The sequence below is a fragment of the Eumetopias jubatus genome, unplaced genomic scaffold (assembly GCF_037043125.1).
Source record: "Eumetopias jubatus isolate StellerSeaLion01/CBP00866 unplaced genomic scaffold, mEumJub1_p1.0 scaffold_1, whole genome shotgun sequence".
Classification (NCBI taxonomy): domain Eukaryota; kingdom Metazoa; phylum Chordata; class Mammalia; order Carnivora; family Otariidae; genus Eumetopias; species Eumetopias jubatus.
This window is the reverse complement of record NW_028274807.1, coordinates 160588783-160611172: the sequence shown is the minus strand read 5'-3', so window position 1 is coordinate 160611172 and position 22390 is coordinate 160588783. Positions and strand designations below refer to the sequence as shown.

The window sequence follows — 22390 nt, the reverse complement described above, 5'->3', positions numbered from 1 at the left end:
TTATTGGGAGGGATAAACATTGACCCAAAAATCTTGCAAACAAAACCTAGATTCAAAAATACTGGAGAGGTACAAGAAGTGAGAGTCAGAAACTTCTACAGTAGGATTAGACTTCAAGTCTGTCTCAAACCTGATTCAAGCTCTCTTAAGCTCTAGGCAAGTGCCTCCTTTTCTCTGGACCAGAGTTTACTCATCTGTAAAATAGTAACATACCAACTGCTCCTGAGGAAGTCTTCCCATTGGTCAGATCTGGCAGAGGCATTCTCTCCTCATGATGCCTTCCTGGGCTCTCCAGGCTGTTCTTGGTGGCCCTGCTCTGGGGTTGCACACCAGGTGCATATACCTGTTCCTGCACATCTTGCACATCTCATGTTGCAAGTTTCCTAACTAAGGACCTCCCTTGTCAACTAAGGACCTTGCTGGAGATTTTGTCATCCCTAGTGCATTGCAGAGTCTGGCTCATAGCAGGTACTAACAAATGCTTATTGAATGAATGGATGGATGGGGGAAGTACATTGAGTTACGAGGAGTGTGAATATCATTCAGGAGTGTCATAAAGGAGTGTCACATCTGACAAGACATATTTGCTGGCTGTATCATCTGAGGCTGTGGGTTGGGATGAGGATTATACAGGCTGTGGAGCCTCAAGTCCTCAGTCAAGCTCTCCATTTCTGCTGATTATTCGCTGCAGTAATGTGATTATTTTGGGGCAAGTTATTGTGATTAGTCTGCATCTTCATCTGTGTTAGGACTTGGACTACCTTACAGGGAGGCAGAGTTTTGGAAACATGTTATTCACTGTCAACTTTATTTAAATAAAGGGAGAGGGTGGAGGCCAGGAGAAGCGGAGGAAAACAGTTCCAGGGAGGATCCTGAGCGGAGCCAGGGTGGGAGTGGTTGGTTGAGCTTGGCCTTCCCAGGGAGGCAAAGCAAAGGCTTGGGAGTCAGAAAACTGCTTAGTAAGCAGAAGTCAAAGTTTAAGCTCTAAACTTGTTTTCTTCATCTCCAAATCGGACGTAACGACGAGCTCCGCAGAAGGGTATGACGTTCAAATGCGATGATAGGATGGCACAATTAGGAACCGGACTCCAGGACCCCACATTAGTGCCTTAGATCAAACCCCGTAGGAGAACCCTTTCCATTCTCACCCTAGGACCAGGGCAGGAAGTGCCGGCGGCGGGGGAAGCCAACCCCGCGACACCGCCGGAAGTAAGTGGATGGGCCCATCCACTTCCGGCGGTGTCGCGGAGTTGGCTTCCCCGATGGGCGCGGCCAAAAGCCAATGGAGAGCGGAGGCGTTCCCGCCTTCGCCAGTGGAACGCCGAGTAAGGCGGGCTTTGACAAACCGCCCTAGTAACAGCCGCATGGTAACCCAGGTGCTGGGCGTGTGGTACTCGCTCTCCGTTTTCCACGCTGGTTTTGGCTCCCGGCGTCCGCAAGATGAAGATTGAGGAGGTGAAGAGCACCACGAAGACGCAGCGCATCGCCTCCCACAGCCACGTGAAGGGGCTGGGGCTGGACGAGAGCGGCCTGGCCAAGCAGGCGGCCTCGGGGCTCGTGGGCCAGGAGAACGCGCGAGAGGTGTGGCGGGCGGGCCCGGGAGTTGAGAGGCCGCTGAAGTGGGGGGCTCAGGGCGGGGTGCGCGCTTGGGTGTCCCGCCGACGTTTCCGTAGGGCAGTGCGAATGGGCTCCGGTGGGGGGAGTGGGCGGCGAGGGAGGTCCGCCCTGGGACTGGGAGAGGGGCAGTTCTAGGAGAACAGGTGCTGACCCCACGCGGGCGGTTGACTGCTTGCTTCGCCTCACTGACAACAAATCACTATTAAGTCCCCTCCTCTGTGCCTTGCTCTCGTGACGCAGGGGTAAGCTGGGAAGAAGTTAGTTAAGAAGGTCCCTGCTCTCATGGAGCTTACATTTTAGTGTGGTGAGAGACCATAAACGTTTAACCAGTAAATAAAATAATTATTACATTTTGGTGGAGGTCAGTTCCTGCAGGGCTTTGTCGGACATGGTAAAGAATTTGGATTTCTGGAATGCAGTGGGAGGCTATGGCGGTTTTAAAGTAGGGAAGTGATCAACCTTAGAAAACTCACTTTGGTTTCCAGGGCTTGGGGACTGAAGGAGGGAAATGGGAATTAGGGAGAGGAGCAGTCCTCTTCAGCCACACTCCAGCGTCCTTTTTGACCATTCCAATCAAATCCACTTAAGTGGCAGTGATGCCAAGTCATTTCGCCTACATTATAATCACGAAGTTATTCAAGCTCTTTGTATTATTTTTTTGCAGATAAAAAAATTGAGGGTGAAAGAGGTCACTTCACCTATCCATTTGCCACTCAGTTTAGTAATAATGGTGGTGCTGGGATTTGTACCCACATGTATTTCTGACCCTCAAATCAGTGCCCTATGATATTACAGCTACTTTTTAGCCTACTGTGCTCTTAGATCCATGGCCTTTGGCCTTGCCGTGGTTTAGTAGCTACAGACACATGTACTTAGTACAAGGTTAAGACTATTGCCTCCTAGCCAGATTGTGCTAGAAGAAAGGGCCAAAGAAAAGCCTCCAGTTTCTATTTTGAGCATCATCTTTCAAAAAATGGAAATATTGACAGGGTCAGGGGGACTTTGAAATTTCTCTTTATCCAGCTTCTGCTTACTGAGGACCTGTTACTGAAAATAGCTAACACTGGCTGAGTACTTGCTAATGTGCCAGGCAGCTTTATCTCCATTGTCTTGTTTTCACCTTCACCCTAATAATTGTCACCTACTTTACTCTGCCTCTTTTCAGATGTTAACAAAAAAGTTAAAAGACTTGTATAGTGAATACCGATGTGCCTAAATTCTACAATGAACATTTTACTCTGTTGGTTTATCCTACATCCATTCATTTATCCATCCATCAATCCACTTTTGCATTTCAAAGTAAGTTGCAGGCAGTAGTACACTTTACCCTTAAGCCCTTTAGTGTGTGTGCCACTATTATGAACTGTTTTCAGAGGAGGAGATTTGATTCACACAGGTTAGGTAGGTAGGTCCGAGGTCACTCAGGGTAGTGGTAGAGACAGGATTTAAACCCAAGCTTGTCTGATTCCAGAATCCATGCTCTTTTTGTTTTTTTTTAATATTTATTTATTTGAGAGAGAAATCACCAGCGGGGGGAGGGGCAGAGGGAGAGGGAGAAGCAGACACCGTCCTGAGCAGGGAGCCCGACTCAGGGCTCCCTCCCAGGACCTCAGGATCATGACCTGAGTCTAGGGTCATGATCTGACTGAGCCACCCATGCACCCTCCGGTATCCATGCTCTTAACTCTGATGCTTTATGCCTCCTTATGAATATGAGCTTCCTGACAATAGAGATGATTAAATAGGATTATATGCCCAAATCTTACTCATTATCAGGGCTCAGTATTTATTTATTTATTGAAATAATAGGCATACTGCTGCAGCTTCCAGCTCCTTGCATGACTCTGGTCACATCAGCAGTCTCCCTGGTGCTCAGTATCCTCTCTGAAAAATAAGAGAGTTAGACTAGATGATCTTTTAAAGGCCCTTCCAGTTCTTTTTAAATTTTAGAATTCACTGAACATAGCTCACTGGAGAGGATTTGGAGCTTAAACTAAGAGAGAGTAAATGGAAGAAGTCCTAGTGTGTCAGTAAGAGTACACATCCACGTTTTGGAAAGTTTCTTCCCGAAGAGTGTTGAGGATTATGATATCACAGGGCTCTAGGGGAAGATCATGGTGGTTGGCTCTATTTTCTTTTTAGAAATGCAGCGGCTGAAGAACAGCTTCTAGGCTTTCTTCAGGGTACAGTGCTTTTCCATCTGAGCCAGAAATGGAATATAGCCCATCCACATGCATTCTTTGAACCCACATTTTTGGAGTGGCTGTCTAAGTGTGGGACCAAGGTGCTTCTCCACAGTCCATAGGAAGTAGTGGTAGAGGAGATAAGATGTGTTCACAAGACCCTGTCACCCCCTGGAAAGAAGAGCTATGGCATGCCCTAAGTAATTTATTAGGTTATTAAGTCAATGTAAGGAACCTTGTCATCCTGGGATATGTGTTCAGTAAGTGTGACTCTCAGCCTTCTTATAGTTAAATATTCTAAAATATATAAAAATCAGTAACCCATTTATGGAGTTTGCATATATATATACACATATTTATATATCTATATGTATACGTATATATATGCTGTAAATGGTCTAATAGTGTTGCGTTAGTATGAACTTAAGGTATAACAACAAATCATCAAGTAACTTACTCTTGAGGATTTGAAAGGCATTCACTTAATCTTAGGGCGCCCTAGGTTTAACCTCACATGCAGCATTTGCTTTGCAACATTCTGGGAGTTAACTGATGGCCAACTAGTAGTGTATGCCTTGATTCTTGGGTTGTTTTGGGAATCTGATGAAAGCTGTGACTCTCCTCCCTGGAACATCTATATGCAGTTTTGTTTTCAATTTCATTCCCAGTCTCAGGAGGTATGTGGGCCCCTGGAGTCTACCCTTGGCCCCCAGGCTAGATATCAGTGCTCCCGTTTGTACCCCTACCAGTCATTCTCTACACAGTGCCATCAAGGTCTTTTAAAAAGAAATCATCATGGGATGCATAGCCTAAGACCTTTTCAGTGGCTTACCATTACATGTAGGTTGAAATCCAAACTTTACTATGGACTAAAATCCTGCTGTGAGTCCTGGCCTCTGCCTGCCTCTTGAACCTCATCTTCCCATTCTCCTTTTATTTGTGCTTTGGTCATGCAGCCTTTCTGTCCCTTGGACATGCCAAGCCCGTTCCTGCATTTTGCATTTGCTGTTTCCTTTGTCTGCAACACTGTCTTCCCTTTGCCTGGAGCTTCACATATCAAATACAGTGTCCTCAGAGAGGGCGCCCCAGATCATCCCCCCTTTTTTTACAGTGGTGATCATCTACAGTGTTTTTGTGTGTGTCCCTTCCACTAGACCACAAGCTCCAAGACCATAAGGCTTTCTTTTCTGTCACCCTCCCCTGCTCCCAGTACCTAGAACAGTGCCTGCAATGTAGTGGCACTCATTGTTGGCTGAATTGAGTATGAATTGTTTGGACCGGAAACTGGACTTTTTCCCCATGTGAAACATTTCAATACTGATTTATTATTTCTTTCCATTGTGGTGTCTAGGCATGTGGTGTGATAGTAGAATTAATCAAAAGCAAGAAAATGGCTGGAAGAGCTGTCTTGTTGGCAGGACCTCCTGGAACTGGCAAGGTACTCATTTTCTTTCATTTTTTTAAATCTACCCAAGAGAATGATCTTAATGTTTAAGCCAAATTGAATTCGTGTCTTAACTAGTCTTTGTTTAGCTAAATTGGTTATATGTATGTTTGAAAAACTAATGTGCAGTAATACAATTGAGTATCTAAAACCCATGCTCCTAAAATTCAAATTATCCTGGCTGACCTCCAAAGAAGAGAGGATGAAGTCCTTGGAGGGGTCTCCATTGTGTCTAGAATTTGTCCTTTATCTCTTTCCATTCTCCTTTGCCTTGGAAATACATTTCTGTTGGCCTAGGGCATCATTAAATCTTGGGGATGACATCTTACTTAAGGGGGAAAAATCAGTCAGTGACCATTTTTTTGAAGACTAACTTTACCTAGCACTATTCTGGCTGAGAGATGGGGAAAAAGAAAGAAGAAAGGAATTAGATGATTTTTATCTTTAAGGGGCTTTCAGTGTCCAGGGCAGAGAGAGGAAACCATGACAGCACAAAATACTTAAGTTGGCCACTAAGCTGTGAGATACTGACTCGTCTTAAATGCAGCCAGGATTTGAGCCGGAGGAGGTACCGAGGCCTGGTAAAGCTGGAAGGGTTGAGACTTGACATTTGCCCTGCAGAGTTGGGAGAGAGTTTGGCTTTGCAGGGGAGAAAAGGGCCTTCTAGGCAACTTGTTGGGATCTGTCAGGGGACTGGCCAGATACACGAAATGGACCAGAGCTCCCAATTTGAGTCATGCATGTCCCTCAATAGGGCCACTTGGTATGGGAATGTAGGAGCTTGGGATTGTGTTTGTAAAGAAATAAGCTTTAAATTCCAGCTCTGGTGTTGACTTGCCGTGGGGACCCGAGGGAAGTATGTTCACCCTTTCTGAAGTAGCACGTGCCTCATTTCAGACGGTTGTTATACCGGTCAGTTGTAAGATAATGACTTGAATTATCATTTTGAAATCATGTAATTGAATTGATGGTATATCTTATACTAGTGTCTTACAGTAGAGGAAGAAGTGCTGTATTCATGAAGAACCTTTAAAGTGCCATGTAAATGTGAGCTTTAATTATCTCTCTGCAGGCAACACAAGATTGTCCAGTGTATTTACCATTTATTTGCTTACTCTTCCTTCTTATATTTTAGCCCTTCCCTCTCCCTCCATTTTTCTTCTTCCTAAAGTACATCATTTAGAAGTTGCTTCTAGAAGTTTGTTGGTAGCCAGCTCAGGTTTGTATTTATTATGTTGCCCTTGTTTTGAAAGGTGTTATGTTGCTTATATAATTCTGTTGATAGCTGTTTTCTTTTGGTACTATTTCTCTTGAAGTTTGCTACCTTTTTGCTTTTGAAAAGTCTAGTTTTGAGGATTTTGTCTTGATGTTTTCGGTTTTGGTCTTTCACTATGATATGTATCTCTTGATACCTCTTCACTGTGATATGTATCACTACAATTTTACCTCTTCAGACGTTGCATTTCCTTATTCTCTTTGTGCTCTTCTGGAACTCCAGTCAGATGATGTTTGATTGCAGGGATTTTCAGCCTGGCCCCCCAAGAGACATTGGCCAGGTCTAGAGACATTCTTGATTGTCAGAATTTGGTTGAGCAGGGACTGCAGCTGGCATCTCGTGGGTGGAGGCCACAAGTACTGCTAAACATCCTACAGCGCACAGGACTGTCCTCATAAGAAGGAATTATCCAGCACAAAATACAGTAGTTGCCAACATTGTGAAACCGTGGGCCAGAGCTTCTTATTTTGTCTTCTTTGTCGTTTAACCTCTTTTTTGTATTTTCTCTCTATTTGGCTCTGCTGCATTCGGAGTAATTTCTTTAGACCTCTGTTCCAGTCTAATTGTTTGGTAGGCTATAACTAAGCTGCTGTTTAATTCAACCCACTGAATTTTTTTTTTCATTTTGAAAAATTTGAAACCTAAAAAGAGTTGGAAGAATGGTATATACCCCACATGTAAATAAGTAATTGTAAATATTATGTGACATTTGCATTTTCTCTATTTCTGAACCATTTGGAGGTCAGTGCAAGGACATTCTCCTATGACACCAAAGTACCAGTGTCTGCCCAAAAAATGCTAACATTATTAGCTGATGTCTTGTGTATATTAAAATTTCTCCAAGTCGTTCCAGTTTGGGGTTGTTTCATTTTTTTATATTTTTAAATTCAGAATACAATCAAAGATCACACACTGCATTCATTGTTGTGTCTTTAGTCTCTTTTTATCTAAACAGTAACGCTCCCCAGCCCTTTTTGGTTTTGTTTTCTTCTTTGACATTGACATTTTTGAAGAGTCCAGGACGGTTGTTTTGTAAGAAGGTCTTGCAGCTGGCCTACAATTGTCTGATTGTCTGATTGTCTGATTGTTTGATTGTCTTATTGTTTCATCAGTAGGAAATGTTAAACACTTGGTGGAACCCTGCCCTGGTGGTGATGTATCCCATTGCATCCCAGCAGGAGGCTAGCAGGAGGCTGACAGGACGGGTGGGCCAAAGGCCAAGTTCTGCTGTGAAGGTCCTGGTTCCCTTAATTAATTAGTAATCGGAAGTGACGCACTGAGATGTTGCAAATATCCTTTCACTGTAAGGGTGTAGAATTCCCTGATGGTTATTGCTATATCAGTTACCACATTGGTGGTTGCAAAACAGTGATTTTCTAAATCTGTCATTCCACATGAATTAGCTTGCTTATGGTTTTGTTTTTGGTAAAGAAGGAACATCCCCCTCTTAAGTTCAGGTTTTTTTTTCCCCTTCAAAATATGGCTTTTTTTTTTAAATCTGGCTATTTTTATAGCCTCTTGTTCTTTGTTCATGACTCAGTGTCTTCATTATTTCTGTATTCTCTGTCTGCTTGTGAACTCACGTTTGGCTGATCAACTCTGCAAGGCTTCTTCTCAGAGTGCTTGTGAGGGGCCCTCCTACCCTACCCAGGGCACTTGCAATGAATTTTGTGGCGTAGGTTTTCCGGTCATCAATGTAAAGACTAATCCTAAAGTTGTTTGAGAGCATTCTGTGGGGACTTTTCTCCTCACCCAGAGCCATGGAAGGATGGATGAGTTTATACCTTGTATGTCAGGGTATTTTTTGTTATGGCTCACCTTTTCTACTCATTCATAGTCCTTCGGGGCTCCTTTTTATTCAGAGGTTTCTCTCTCTCTCTCTTTTTTTTTAAATATTTTATTTATTTATTAGAGAGAGACACAGCGAGAGAGGGAACACAAGCAGGGGGAGTGGGAGAGTGAGAAGCAGGCTTCCCGCTGAGCAGGGAGCCCGGGGCTCGATCCCAGGACCGTGGGATCATGACCTGAGCTTACAGCAGATGCTTAATGACTGAGCCACCCAGGTGCCCCCAGGGGTTTCTCTCTTAACTATATCTTGCTGAGATTTCTGCCATCTGTCAAAACCTTCCAGACTTTCTTTCTTTTTTTTTTTTTTAAAGATTTTATTTATTTATTTGAGAGAGAGAGAGAGGGAAACAGCATGAGAGGGGATAGGGTCAGAGGGAGAAGCAGGCTCCCCGCCGAGCCGGGAGCCCAATGCGGGACTCGATCCCGGGACTCCGGGATCATGACCTGAGCCGAAGGCAGTCGCTCAACCAACTGAACCACCCAGGCGCCCAAAACCTTCCAAACTTTCAAGGCGACAAAGTTTACTACTCTGGATTTTTTATTATTTCTTTATTTCTGGGTGTTTTGTAACAGGAAGGATTTTCTATGGCTCTTTCTAGTGTGTCATATTCCTGGCAGCATAAATTTTTCATTCCATTTATTTATTTATTTTGAGAGAGAGAAAGAGCGAGAGTGCATGCACTAGCGCAAGCGGTGGGGAGGAGCAGAGGGAGAGGGACAAGCAGACTCGGGGCTCCATGTCATGACCCTGAGATCATGACCTGAGCCAAAAATCGAGTCAGGCTTAACTGACTGAGTCATCAGGCACCCCCTTCGTTCCTTTTGTAGTATTGTAGCATTTTTCTCCTAAGATATATGAGAAGTTCCCAGCACTACAGTCTCTTTCCATGTGTATGAAGGCGTGTGGTAACTCTCCTGCTCAACAGTGCGCTGATGGGACCCATGGTTTAGGCAACTTAACTAAGTGGCAGGCAGAAATATGGTGCTTATTTTAGAGATGCAGATACATGGTTCATATGGACAATCCACTCTTGAGGACCTCATGCTATTAATAATGGGGCTTTATATTTAGGTTCTAGGGAAAGGAGATGTTTATTTATTTATTTATTTATTTATTATTAAAGATTTTATTTATTTATTTGAGAGAGAGAGAATGAGAGATAGCACGAGAGGGAAGAGGGTCAGAGGGAGAAGCAGAGGGAGCCCGATGTGGGACTAGATCCCCGGACTCCAGGATCATGACCTGAGCCGAAGGCAGTCACTTAAACAACTGAGCCACCCAGGCGCCCCAAAGGAGATGTTTAGATGAGATTGAAATAGGTTTCTTCAGTCTTCTTTTGGCAACAGCCTCTTTTTTGTGTGTGCCACTTGCCACTTATATAGGGGTTGCTCACAAAGAAATAATGTCTTAGGGAGTGGGGTTTGCATCTTGGCTTTGTTGATTGGTAACTGGTCTTGGATGAGTTAATAGCTTGTGTGTTTCAGTCTCTAAATCTATCAAATACAATATCAAATATCAAATACAGTATCAAATACTAGATCATCAAGTTCATAGGCTAGTTGGGAGGATTCAGTGAGACCTCATACAAGTGATCTAGCACCACCTAGCACAGATGTGGGTGTAATAGCTATATGGTATACCTGCCTTCTGGGAAATGGAAGAAACTAGACACACCTGAAGGATTTCTTAACCAAGTATTTATCATACTTTAGTGGAAGAATATTGATCATCTCTTCTGTATTAGGTTGAGGTGAGGGGGATACCATTGAACCAGATATATAGTCTCTGTCTTTGAAGTTCACAGCTGAAGGTGTGGAGTCAGGGCCTGTGGAGATACCTGGGTGAGAAAGGACTGGCTGAGAAAGTGGTGGGTTTGGATAGAAGGTAGATATGGTACTAGAGTCTGCTCCTCACACTGTACCCTGTCATGCTGCAGAGATTTTCCCTTCACTTGTAGAGTACCAGAGAATAACAGTTTTAGAGGTATCAGCCCCGAGGTCACAAACTCAGATGCCTACTCAGACAGGCCATGGGGATGAGGGACGTGCCTGGGTACAAGCATGAGGGCTCAGGGTGGCCAGACTGGCATGTCCTCACCAAAGGTAGCAGCTGTTTTAGAGGTCCACCCCAGGTGTCACCACATGGTAATGCGGGCCCATTGTGGCCAGACCTTCTAGTTCCTCAAAAGAAGCTAAATACCTGGATTTTTATGTGGAATTTCCCAACATTAAAAAATAGGCAACAAATTGAGTTTAAAAACACATGAGACTCATGGGGAAGGGAGGGAAAAATGAAACAAAACGAAACTGGAGGGGGAGCAAACCATAAGAGACTCTTAATCTCAGGAAACAGAGGATTGCTGGAGTGGAGGTGGGTGGGAGGGATGGGGTGGCTGGGTGATGGACATTGGGGAGCGTATGTACTATGGTGAGCGCCGTGAATTGTGTTAAGACTGATGAATCACAGACCTGTACCCCTGAAACAAATAATACATTATGTTAATAAAAAAACAAAACAAAACAGGCTGTGGGCAACTAGTTTGTGACTTGTGATTTAAGCTAGGACTTTGATTTGACAGGTGGGGAAATGGAGCACCAGAGATTTGCCGTGTGCCCAGAGTCACCGTGAAAATTAGTTGCAGAACCAGGACTACAGTCCAGTTTTTGCCCTGCCTGCCAGGGCTTTTTTTTTTTTTTTTTTTTTTTTATTTGAGAGAGGGAGAGAGAGTGAGCGCGCACACACGCATGAGCAGGGGGAGGGGCAGAGGAAGAGAGAAGCTTGAGGCTCCCCGCTGAGCCGGGAGCCCGACTCTGGTGGGCTCAATCCCAGGACCCCAGGACAATGACCTGAGCTGAAGGCAGCCGCCGCTCAACCGACTAAGCCACCCAGGCGTCCCCTGGTGGTGCTTTTTGTGCTACACTACATGCCGATTCTCTAACATGTTCTACCATCTTAAAACATCACCAAAATGGTATTGAAAAGGTTCCTTCTAAAAGGAACCTTTACTGGGCCAGTTTTAAAATACTGTTTCAGAGATGTACTTTGTTGTTCAGCGCAGGCTTGCTTTCTTGCTTAGTCTCTACACCTTGGAAACTGACCTTCCTCAGGCTCTTGTTTCAAAGTTGAGCAAAGATGAAAACAGGCATTCAGACACCATGGCGTTTCCCTGTCCCATACCAACTCTAACGGCATTGGATTTTCATACTTGATATGTGACCATGCAGCTGTTAAATCTGCTTGTGTTTAGCATCTACCAGCTGTAGCTATCTTATTAAAAATCAGTTTGTAGTTTATGAGGGCATGTTCAAGTGTAACTTAGGACCAGCTCATAGCTTCAGAACCTAGCTCATGCATCATTCTTCACCGTGCGCGGGCCACTTACTACAAAGCGAATGTCATGTGATTCATTCTTTGATTAGTAGTTTTCTAATGGGCTGGAGGTTGGTTTCCTCCTGTGCCTGTAAAAACCACCCCAGAGTAGTGTTCCGAGCCATTAGGTCAGGGCCCTGTTGTGATACTGAGGGAAGTGTTTTAGGAGACTACTGATTCTGATGGGAACATGATCTCTGGAACCCGTTGCCAGACTTAAAGTTCTCACTCTGCCATTTTCTAGATTATGGTTCCCAGGATGTGTTATTTAATGTCTACCGTGCCTCTGTTTCATCATTTGTAAAGTGGGGAGAGTTTAGTGTCTACCTCATAGGGTGAGTGGAGGGTCACGTGAAGCCCTTAGAGTCGGGCCCGTGCTGGTAAGTGTCAGTGAGTGATAACTGTTGTAATTACAGGGATGATTAAAGATGCCATTTGGATTATAAATCGCCTGTCCACAAAAGTCATTCAGCATTTATTGTGTGAAACATGCCAAATGGTGTTACAACTAAAAGGACTAGATTTTCAGTTATTCCTGGTTCATATTTTTTTAATAGCATATGTTTCTGAATTATTGTATTTTCAAGAATGTAAAACAAGTGCTTTTCCACTTTTTCTGTAGACAGCTCTAGCTCTGGCTATTGCTCAGGAGCTGGGTAGTAAGGTCCCTTTCTGCCCAATGGTGGGGAGTGAAGTTTACTCCACGGAGATCAAGAAGACGGAGGTGCTGATGGAGAACTTCCGCAGGGCCATTGGTGAGTATCACGTCTGTGGCAAGAATTCTTCTCACTTGCCCAGTGCCCTGAAGCCGCTTTGTTGTGCAAATGCCTTTATGACTTCTATTTGTTGTACTACCATTTTTCTTTTGGCACCATCTTTGCAAGCCAAACAAGAACACAACTTTACTAATTGAAGCACTTTAGCAATTGACAAATGTGGGCCCTGGCTATATGGGGCTGGGGTTTCTCACCTCACAAAATAAATATGGCTGTGAAGTGATTTTTTTTAAAAAGTCAGATTTTCCTGGCAGCCTTGTTATGCTTTTAGAGATGACTGTCCACTGAAAAGGCTTGGACTTAAGCCAAAAGCTTTGTGTGTCGTGATGCTGGAATGTCCCTGGTCCTGGATACTGAGCCAGAATTGTGGCCTATCAGAGAGTGGGGAAATCATGTGGGGACGGGCAGAGATTTGAGGCTTATGGTGCCACCCTCATGGGGCTGGGAGCTACCATATGAAGTGCTTGTTATATGCCAGCCCCCTCCCAACATTGATTATAGCCTTTTGTTCCCCTAAGAGAAAGTTCTCTGACTTCATTTTGCATCTCATGAAACAGAATCTCAGGAAGTTAAATGACTTGCCTACAGTAACCCAGCTAGTAAGTAGCAGGGTTACAGTCTGAGCCTGTATCTGTTTGATTCTAGAGCTCATACTCTGAAGATCTGCTGTGAAAAGAAAATGGCCTTTCCCAAGTATTTACCTCTTGTCAGCCGGGCTGTCTGGGCCAGTGTCCTTGTTCCATTTTTGTTTCCCTTCCTCTGGGAAAATCCCAGCTTCCCTCACATCTACATGTAGAAACAGCTCATTCCTTTTAAGATATTAAAAACTACTTGATGTGTTTCTGCACATGTGGGCGTCTATCTCTAGGATACAGTTGCTGAGTTATAAACACTTGTCAGAGTGCCTGTACAGTTTTCCAGGCCCTTTGGTTGTCAAAACAAGGTAAACATTCTTTTTTTTAAAAAAGATTTTATTTATTTATTTGAGAGACAGAGAGCGTGAGAGAGAGAAAGAGCACGAGTGGGGGCGGGGTGGGTAGAGGGAGAAGCAGACTCCCCGCTGAGCAGGGAGCCTGACTCACCGCTCAGTCCCAGGACCCTGGGATCATGACCTGAGCTGAAGGCAGATGCTTCACTGACTGAACCACCCAGGTGCCCCCAAGGTAAACATTCTTAAAAAGGAAATTTGCTAGAAAACTTCAAGGAAATGAGGAAAGTTTAAGAAAGAGTGGATTTGTCTAGCCCAGAATCCTTGCCTTGAGACTGCTGAAGTCTAGGTCAGGATTACAGTCATGTAGGGCCTCACGCCACAATTAGGGCTTTGCATTTTTCGCTGAGTGAAAGGAGAAGCAATTGGAGAGTAGTTTCGGATGTCCAAGAATCCCCCTCTGGCTGGGGGACGGAGAGTGGAGGGTGAGGAGAGTGAGGGGGCAGCGGGGAGACCGTGAGGAGTCTGAGCAGATGGTGGTGGCTTGGGCCAGGGTGGTGATGGCAGAGGTGATAAGAAGTGGTTGGATTCTGGATGTAGTGGGATGGTAGAGCTGACAGAATTGCCTGAAGGATTAGATGTGGGGCTGCAAGAAAGAGAGGTGGCCATCTTGGGGGATGGGAAAGAATGGAGAGGAGCAGTTTGGGTGTTTATTAAATGTCTGCTGTGGATAGAGTATCTACTGCAGCCCCCGTTCCTGCCACAGAGTGAATGCTTAGTAAAGTTTTTCTGAATGAAAAAAGAGGATGGACTGTAAAGCAGGTAGAAAACAGAAGGCTTTGCCTAAAGATAGCCCTCAGTCTGTGTCTGACTATAGATATACTTTGTTTGGTTTACACAGGGTTTTTTAAAATGAATTTTGTGTTAGTTGCCAGTGTTTAGAAATTGGGGAATGTCCTATAAAATCCTTCTTTCTGGCTTCTGGAGAGAAGCTTTCATTCCCACACAGCAACAGCCAGGTTGGGGCCGAGCAGCGCTCCTTTGCAGAGTGGGCTTGCGAGGCACTGCGTCACAGCCCCCCCGGGGGCCTGCTCTGCTTCTTGACCTCCGTTGGGTACTTGCCTGCACCGGGTCCCTGCGAGCACCCAAGTGTGGGACTCTTGTTCTAAGCCAGAGGGATTCTGAGCCGTGTCTGTAGGCTAAGCTTTGTGTTATGTAGATACAAGGTTTTTTTTAAACTGTGAAATAGTCCTTACTAGAAATCTTTGTTAGTGGAAACACTGCATTGTTTTGGTGGCTGTTTTAAATTGAAATATCATATACATTTAGAAAGGTAGGTATAGCATGCCTGTAGTTTAACGATTAATTATGAGGTAAACATGCAGTCACCGCTCAGCTCGAGGTACAGAGCAGGGCCAGCACGCAGATGTCGCCATGCCCTGGCTGGCCACAGCCCCTCACCTGTCCCACACCGACCCGCAGGGTGCGGGCACTGTGTGGCCGCGGCATCTGTGCTCGGCAGAGCCGGTGCAGCGGGGTGGCTGAATTTTGCCTATTTGCAGTGCAAACTTTCCTGCTGTTCTACATCCTCACCAACTCTTGATATGGTCAGCTTTTTTTTTTTAGATTTTTTTTTTAATATTTTATTTATTTATTTGAGAGAGAGAGAATGAGAGATAGCATGAGAGGGAAGAGGGTCAGAGGTAGAAGCAGACTCCCTGCTGAGCAGGGAGCCTGATGTGGGATTCGATCCCAGGACTCCAGGATCATGACCTGAGCCAAAGGTCGTCGCTTAACCAACTGAGCCACCCAGGCGCCCTTCTAAATGGAACCTACTTCAGGTGTTCCTTTTTTTTTTTTAAGCAGTGTTTATGTTTGTGAGGTTCAGCTGGTGTTCTCAACATGTCTTGCTGTCTTTGGACTTTTGCATTGTATCTGGAATAACAGTGGACATGGCTCAAAAGACACAGGGTTTAAAATCTTTCTGAGTCCTTTTTAAAAACTTAATGAACATGTGCCAAAGATTTTATTTAACTCACTAATTAATAAGATAAACTGTAAGATATTACAACTGGCTCAAATATCTGAGTACATCTAAAATGTATTCTTACAAAAAAATATTTTTCTGATTGATAAAATCTGACAAAACTGACTTTCACATAAGTGCATGTGTTTAGGTGGCATAAAAGTAACTTTAATGCTTTAAAATTGGAAAAAATAGAGGTAAATTTCCTAGGCATCTGCTTTGTGATTTGCCATTTTTGAGGGGAGGGGGCAGTGCAGTTCTTTTGATGGCACTGAGGTAAAGAGAATTTCTTGATCCTGCCACAAAATAAAAGGCAGGCCATTGACTGTCTTCAAAAAGGAACCCTGCCCATCTTCCTCTGCCTTTGAATTCCTGTGAAGTTGGCAGAGGGGTGGGGAGGAAGCTGTAAGCTGACCAGAAATTAAAAGCAAGGAGTCTGTGCTGTTTCCTTGACGTGATGAAGGTCCCTGTCAGGGATTTAGAAACCTGAGCCAGCAGATGAAACCTGTGTCATTTGTATTGCCGTTGCCAGAGATAGCGCCAGCTCGTTCCCTTCCCTGGCTAACAGCCGCTTTCATTGTCCGTCAGCCACATCCCCTGCCTGCTTGTCAGCACACAGCGACTTCTAAACAAACACAGGGACTAGTGAGAGACGAGAATGCCTTTCTTCCCCACAAGGAATTTCATGTCATGGTCATTAACAGGAAATAGAGGGAGCATTCCATTGGAAGGAATTTATCTCTGTGGGATATAAAAGTTTTGATTTAAAAAAAAATCAAAGTTCATTTTAAAAGTACAGAATTTTCCAAGTATGTCACAGTCTTCTGATACATTCATGTAGGTTTGGAAAATTTTAGTCTCGATATTGAGGAATTAAGAATTTGGAAAGGCAAAAATGAAACACAGCCTCTCTTTTGGGGCCATTCCAAAACTTCTATTTATAGGGCTACTGGATTGAATGAAAGTAGAGTAGAACTTCTCCTTAACTTTAATATCTGAGAGTCTTTGTTCTGGTTGGGTTTCTGGGGAAAGAAGGCAACTGACCCAATGATAAGATAATGACTACGTTTAAAAGTGGGAAGTGATCGAGAGTGTCTGACACCATTGGCAGTGTTTCTTTGTGCTATTGGGCTGTTTCCATATCAGAACAGAGGTGGCTTGATGGTGAGGACACCCAAACCCTATCTGGGCTACCTGTCATCGGAGGTAGTTTACGGCTCTACATTGTGAGTAGGACGGAGTTCTTCACTCCTTAAATGAGTGGTTCTCAGCTGTGGATGCACACGGGAATCACTGGGGGAGCTTTAAATGAATGATGGTGGCAGTCCCAACCCCTGAGGTTCAGAGGCAAATGGTCTGAGTCCAGCCAGGGTCTGAAGAATTGTAGAGGCCTATCTTGATACTAAAGGGTGAGAGAACCATGATGTACACTCCAGCTGAGGTTTAGAATATTGTTTCCTTTTTTTTTTTTTTAAGATTTTATTTTTTTGACAGAGAGAGAGAGACAGCGAGAGAGGGAACACAGGCAGGGGGAGTGGGAGAGGGAGAAACAGGCTTCCCGCTGAGCAGGGAGCCCAATGTGGGGCTCAATCCCAGGACCCTGGGATCATGACCTGAGCCGAAGGCAGACGCTTAACGATTAAGCCACCCAGGTGCCCCAGAATATTGTTTCCTAAATGTAAGCCATCAGTGTTCCTCCTTTGCCAGGTCTCACTAGTATTATTTACTTAAATTTTTCTTTTTAAAGTGACTTGGTCATTTTGTGTGCACATAACAAAAAAGTAGATGGAACATAAGCGTATAGCTCAGTGAATTATCATAAACTGAAAGCCCATGCAGTCAGCACCCACTCAAGAAAGAGAGTATTGCCAATCCCCAAAGTACCCTTTGTGTCCACCCCCAATCTCCATCCTTTCTTCCTTCTCCAAATTAATGACTGTCTTGCTTCTAACATTATAGTAGTTATGCCTGTTTCTGAACCTCACATATGCAATCAGGCAGTGTAGAAGTATATATTCTTCTGTGTTTGGCTTCTTTTCCACAAAGTTATGTTTGTGAGAGTCATCGGTATTTTTTCATGTAGCACGCCCATACCTAGTAGGTGTATACCTAGAAGCTGAATTACAGAATATAGGGTATTCATGTGTTCAACTTTAGGAGATTATACCATGCTGTTTCTAAAGTATTTGTACCAATTTACACCCCTATTTGCAGTGCAAACTTTCCCGCTGTTCTGCATCCTCACCAACTCTTGATATGGTCAGCTTTTTTTTTTTTTAAGATTTTATTTATTTGAGAGAGAGAGAATGAGAGATAGCACGAGAGGGAAGAGGGTCAGAGGTAGAAGCAGACTCCCTGCTGAGCAGGGAGCCTGATGTGGGACTCGATCCTAGGACTCCAGGATCATGACCTGAGCCGAAGGCAGTCGCTTAACCAACTGAGCCACCCAGGCACCCGATATGGTCAGCTTTTAATTGTAGTGATCCTAGAGGTGGTAGAACAATATTTCATTGCTTTTTTTTTTTTTTCTAACTCTTAGTTTGGAAAGTTTCAAATGTACAAAAAGGAGTCAAGTGATGACCTTCCCCCATGGTCCCATCACCAGGCTTCAACTCATAGTTAATCTTGATTCATCTATAGCCCCCATCATTCCCCTCCCAGATCCTTTGAAGTTAATTGCAGACCTACTTTTTCATCCATAAATATTTCAGTATGTATCTCTGTAAAATAAGGACTTAAAAGAAAACCCCACTATACCACTGTCATGCCTAGAAAAAAACGAACAATATATTCCTTGATGTCATCAAATACCTAGTTAGTGTTCAAATTTCTAGTTGTCTCATGTTATAGTGTGTTTTTCCTTTCTTGAAAAGTTTTTGAATTATTATTTGAATCAGGATACAAATAAGGGTCTGCATGATAGCTTGGTTGATATGTGTCTTACATCTTTTTAACCTATGGGTTTCCCTTACATTTCTGTTTTTCCCTTTGGGCAAAACTTAAATTAGATGGAGACTAGGCTCACACCCAAGGGCTGGCAGAAAGGGACTGCTGAAGTCAGTGGGCACATGTTACCTGAAGGGGAAAGGACAGCGCCAAGTGTTGTGGGAAAGGCTGTCAGCCAGCTGGCACCCCGTGGTGTGGCGTGGCGTGGTGTGGCGTGGCGTGGTGTGGCGGGAAGAAGCTGGTGTCAGAGCCAGAAGACTTGGATGCTAGTCTGGGGTCTACCATGAAGGACGAAAGGACCCTTGGCTCCCCTCTTGGAGCTGACCTCCCCTCTGTAAAATCTGTAAAAGGACATAAGGAGTGCTCACTCTGGCTGTTTCACAGGGCTAGGTTGGGATGTGCCGGCCCCTCCCCTTGTCCTCAGGATTCCAGTGCAGGATCAAATGAGGCAGTGACATGCATGCCTTCTGTAGACTGTGTGGGAAGGCCACTTATGTGGGTGAAGAGGCCGCCACAGTTAGAGGTTTATAGTGTGTTCTTCCTGGTGCGGCCTGCAGCTTTCCCTAAATGTAGGGACTCCTTCTGGATGCATCTTCAACTAGTTTGACCCGAGGATGTGTCCTTCCTTTCCTCTGGGTTGATGGCAGGTACAGTGACTGAAAATGGTTTTCTTGTTGATGTAGAATCCTTGGAAAACAGATTTATTGGCTGTTAACTTACCTGTGATACATCTGTGGTTTTGGAGAAAAGGATTTGTGTCCCTTGACCCAGACTTTGGGAACTGGGGAGAGCTTGTGTTTGAGCGCATGTGTTTTCAGAGAAGCGGTGTTCAGTGGTATGCATTTGTTTTCCCGTTGTAAGAAAACCTTTACTTACTAGTAATTATCATTGCTTTGTTAGACAAACCCAATTTTCTTTTTGTTATTTTAACATGTTATTAAAGCATAATATATGTATATGTGTCGGTATGTATATGTGTGTATATATATATGTATATATATATATACACTCACACATATATATACACAGAAGAAAAAACACAGTCATAGGTATTTAGCTCAATGAGTTTTCATAAAGTCAATACACTCATGTAACCAGCACCAAGATCAAGAGACACATGAGAACTCCAGAAGCTCCTAAAAAAAAAACAACCATTCCAGAAGCTCCTTGTGGTGCCCCCTCCAGTCACTATTCCCTGTTCCCCTGCACCAGTGAGCAGGGACATGCCTGTATTGACTTTGAAGGCAGAAAGGTGTGATCCAGTGTTGGGGTTTTAGGGTTTTAGGTTTGGGGGTGTTATGGTGGACCTGGGCTGTTGCATCATGTGGCAACCTCCTTAGAGATCTCGGTCATTACAGAGAATGTGCGGAAGTATCCGTAGACATATTTCTTGGGTACTGGATGGTCTGCCTGATGACAGCCCGCATACCCTCGAGTAACTTCCTCCATTCATCCACTTATGTGTGTGGCTGTTGACAGTCTAGCAGAGGGGGGAGTCAGGTTTCCCGAGTCCCAGCAATCCCATGTATGAGTGCCAGGTGGGAGGCACGGGTTGCCATGGGAGTCATCTGGAGGGTAAGGAAGAAGGTGTGTGAGGCAAGCTTTCTAGGAGTAAGTATTTGAACTGGGGAGTTGGCGAAGCCAAAAAGGAGTGAAGTACTTTAGGCAGCAAAAACATTTCATAAAAAGGCACTGAGATCATGTTCTAAAAACTAATTTGCCAACAGTTCTTAGTTTGATAATAAACATTTATTGAACAGCTAATGTGGTTGATGTTTAGAACAAGGAGAGACATTTGCCTTCACTGATAATATTCTAATCTGAAAATTGTGCTTTATCATTGGGGAGTTGCTTTGGAAATTGTGGCCTTGGAAAACTTGTAAAACAACCCATTGCAAATACTGAATGACCACTGGGTCTTTCTTCTTTGGGTGTGCAGTGAGGGTCAGCCAGAGGCCCAGGATACCTGGCAGGTCAAGTATCACTCGCTGTTGGCATGGACCTCTAATTATATCTAGCTTAGACCTGATAGTGTCACAAGGGATGTGGGGAGTTACTCCATTGGTTTTAAAATTCTTTTCAAGAGTCAAAAATGCAGGAAATGAGGGCATATCTAGTGGAGCAGAATGGTTTGGGTTCAGAGACTGGGTTAGAGGCTAAAGCTAAATTTCATCCCCTTGGAGGTGTAGCAAATGTGAGAAGCAATTTTGAGAATGATAGCTTGTCTATTTAGTTCCAGATTCAAACCTAGAAAGTCCCTTTGAAAAGTTGAAATAAAATTGTTTTTCTGAATTCTGAATAGCTCCTCCAGGTTACATTTATGTTTGTAGTACTTTTCTACCCAGAGTGATACCCTTGAATGTGCATTAGTAAGGTTGACTTGTCAGTCTTGGTGACATGGAAGTTTTGTGGCTAAAAAGGCTACTAAGGAGTAAGAGAGAGAGATTATGAATATGTGAGAGAGAATTCTGCTTCTCACCAGGGCTCACCTGCCATCTCTTCCAGGGCTACGGATAAAGGAGACCAAGGAGGTTTATGAAGGCGAAGTCACAGAGCTGACTCCATGTGAGACAGAGAACCCCATGGGAGGGTACGGCAAAACCATTAGCCATGTGATCATAGGACTTAAAACGGCCAAAGGAACCAAACAGTTGAAAGTGAGTACTTCTGTGTGGACTCTCTTGTCTTGCCTCAGAATCTGTCAGCACTGTGTGGCCTTGGGCAAGTGATGTAACCTCTCTTTGTCCCACTTTTCTCCGTATACTGCAGGTGATAATATGTCACAGGGCCATTTGGGGATATTATGTGTATTAAGCAATACCTAGAATAGGGCGAGTACACAAGAAGACCCAATAAAGATAGCTCTAACTTTTCTCATTGACTCCTAGGAAACTGTACCTTAAAACGTGAGCTGTGTGCTTAGTCGTGCCTACCTTTTGCCATGCTGTATCCCGTATTATGACCATGTGTCAAAGGCTCTGGGCCTGTCTCTGAACCTACGGATTAATGTTTCAGATATCAGTGTTCATGCCCACAGAAAGAAGCAGCATTGAGTAATCTGGTAAGAGTTGTATAACAGATGACAGATGGACATCCCAAGGGGCCAAACACAGAATCCTTAATGTAGTTCCTTTTATGTGTCAGAGCCTAGAAAGCTATAGTGGCTTCAGTGGTTGACTCTGCTCAGGCTAGGGCTTTGTGGAGAAGTCATAGTGGTGGCAGTGTGGGAGGCCTTCCATCGCCCTCGTCAGACACTTGTCCTGCCAGCCTTGGCAATGTGGGTAGCAGGGGCGCCCAGGGGAAGAGTGTGGTTTGGAGTCTGGCGAAGTCCGAAAGGGAGACCGGGCTCTGCTGCTGAGAGCAGTGTGTGGCTTAAGAATATAAAAGTCGTAGTTTTGGGGGTAGCTCCTAGTTACCTAAGACATGGTAGCTGTTGATGTTATTATGAGAGCCTTCAGTTAGAGAAACGTGGCAATTGGGATTGTAGGCTTTGCCTTATTATTTATAATAAATAATATCATAATAATTATAATAGCACCATAGATCTTATTTACTGGATGTGCCAGGCCCAGGCTAAGTGCTTCAACAAATATTTCATCTTTTGTCATTTATAGCTTTCTACATGTATGTGTGCCATGTGTGTAATTTCCCTCATGTTACAGAAGAAGGAACTGAGACTTCATCAGGAGGTTAAGCAGTTATCCTAGGCTTGCACAGCTGGTTAAGTGGCAGAGCGGACTCTCTGAGTCCCAGCCGTTATGCTGTCCATCCTCCAACTTCCTGTGTGACCTCTGGGCCTCTGTTTGCCCATCTTTGAACTCTGGGAGATTAATCATATAATTTCTCCATCTTCACTCTCCTCCGTGATTTTATGGTTCTTTGATTCTGTAAGGTGGTTTCTTGGTCACTGCTTTATGGAGATCATAAAAATGTCACTTCTTCAGAGGGTCATTTTTCTTTTTCCTAACAGGGTTTC

The 22390-nt window shown here is 44.1% G+C and overlaps 1 protein-coding gene across 1 annotated transcript in view; it reads left to right on the top strand.

Annotated features, from left to right (window-relative positions):
* Nucleotides 1-1327: 1327 nt before the first annotated feature.
* RUVBL1 (RuvB like AAA ATPase 1) overlaps nt 1328-22390 on the top strand; it is a 40901-nt gene continuing 19838 nt past the window's right edge. Inside the window, exons 1-4 of the mRNA XM_028101781.2 lie at nt 1328-1581; nt 5152-5238; nt 12361-12493; nt 20920-21071. Coding sequence (XP_027957582.1) covers nt 1441-1581; nt 5152-5238; nt 12361-12493; nt 20920-21071 — 513 coding nt within the window. The 5' untranslated portion in view covers nt 1328-1440. The remainder of the gene's footprint in view (nt 1582-5151; nt 5239-12360; nt 12494-20919; nt 21072-22390) is intronic.